The sequence below is a fragment of the Mandrillus leucophaeus genome, unplaced genomic scaffold (assembly GCF_000951045.1).
Source record: "Mandrillus leucophaeus isolate KB7577 unplaced genomic scaffold, Mleu.le_1.0 Scaffold254, whole genome shotgun sequence".
Taxonomy (NCBI): domain Eukaryota; kingdom Metazoa; phylum Chordata; class Mammalia; order Primates; family Cercopithecidae; genus Mandrillus; species Mandrillus leucophaeus.
The window spans coordinates 3,975,700-3,976,870 of NW_012102632.1; the positions used below are offsets into that span (position 1 = coordinate 3,975,700).

The following is a 1,171-nucleotide window of genomic DNA, read 5'->3' on the forward strand; positions in this document are numbered from 1 at the left end:
TCACCTGAAGTCTCTGCACATGCTGTTCCCTGTCTGAAGACACACGCCTCCCACCCTTGCCTGCCAACCCCGGTGCACAAACTGTACTTCAGCCAGCCAGCTCCTGCCATCCGCCTTTAAGGTTAATAGCATCCTCAGGAAGCCCCCTTAGCACTACACACAAGGCACGGTTAGGTCTCTGGCCCTGGAGCCTTAACTATGACTTCCAATTCAAGCCTCCGATTTCCCCTTCCCTGGACAGCTCAAGTCCTCTCAGCGCCTAGCACACTTCATGGTATAGACTAGGCGCTTAGAACGCACGGATGGATGGACTGGATGGATGGATGGATGGATGGATGGATGGATGGATGGATAAGTCTCAACCCCAAAACTACTACTTTCTGGCTCTGGAAAGAGCGGAGGGGCTTCCTAACAGTGTGCAAGAGTGAGCCTGAGTCTAAGCACGTTCTTGTCTAAGTCCCACAGCAGGGCTGGGGAAGGGGGTGTCCTTGGGAGGTCCTCTTGGGGCTGTGGAAGACCTGAAAGGACTCCCAGCTCCAGACAAGCCCTAGTTCCTGCCCCGGGAGGCGGGGGCCCTTCCTTTCACTAGGGAAGCACAAGGACTCTAAGCTGGCGGGTCTGCTCTGTCTTACCCGCTCCCCACCCCGGCCCCCGTCTCCGGAGAGGGGTAGTGGTGGACTTTCCTCTAGCGGACTCGCAGCCGTCAGGCCCGCACACACTGTGTTTGCGGAAAGGCCAGCGCAGACACCCTCCCAGGTTTCCCAAGCCACTGGTGCCCCCTCATTCCCTCTCCAGCAGCCCTGGTGCCTCATCATCAGGCCAGGAAGCCAGGACCCCGGAATTCCTTTTTCCGGTCCTGCAGGGTCAGCGGAGTCGGCGATCACGTGACTTGGACTAACGGCCTCTGGGAGGGCGGGGCCTGCTCGAGTGAGGCTGGGAGCAGACTGCAGCCCACTGGAGGTGCCCGGGGCGAAATGCTGGCATCTTCTCCTCCGTCTTGCAGAATCCTTCCCTGGAAGAAACAAGCGCACATCGGCAGTTTAACTGAGGACCGAATTAAGGCATTAGGAAAGGCAGTGGAAGTTGTTTCATTTAATTTAAGTGGGTAGGATCCCGGGAGATTCAGGTCATTGCCATGTTTTCCGCTGTTAAGCGAATAGCATAATACACA

The 1,171-nt window shown here is 57.0% G+C and overlaps 1 protein-coding gene across 1 annotated transcript in view; it reads right to left on the reverse strand.

Moving 5' to 3' along the window:
- LOC105542271 overlaps positions 1-1,171 on the reverse strand; it is a 29,241-nt gene that overhangs the window by 9,673 nt on the left and 18,397 nt on the right. Inside the window, exon 7 of the mRNA XM_011983733.1 lies at positions 633-1,012. Within this exon, the coding sequence (XP_011839123.1) occupies positions 633-1,012 (380 nt within the window). The remainder of the gene's footprint in view (positions 1-632; positions 1,013-1,171) is intronic.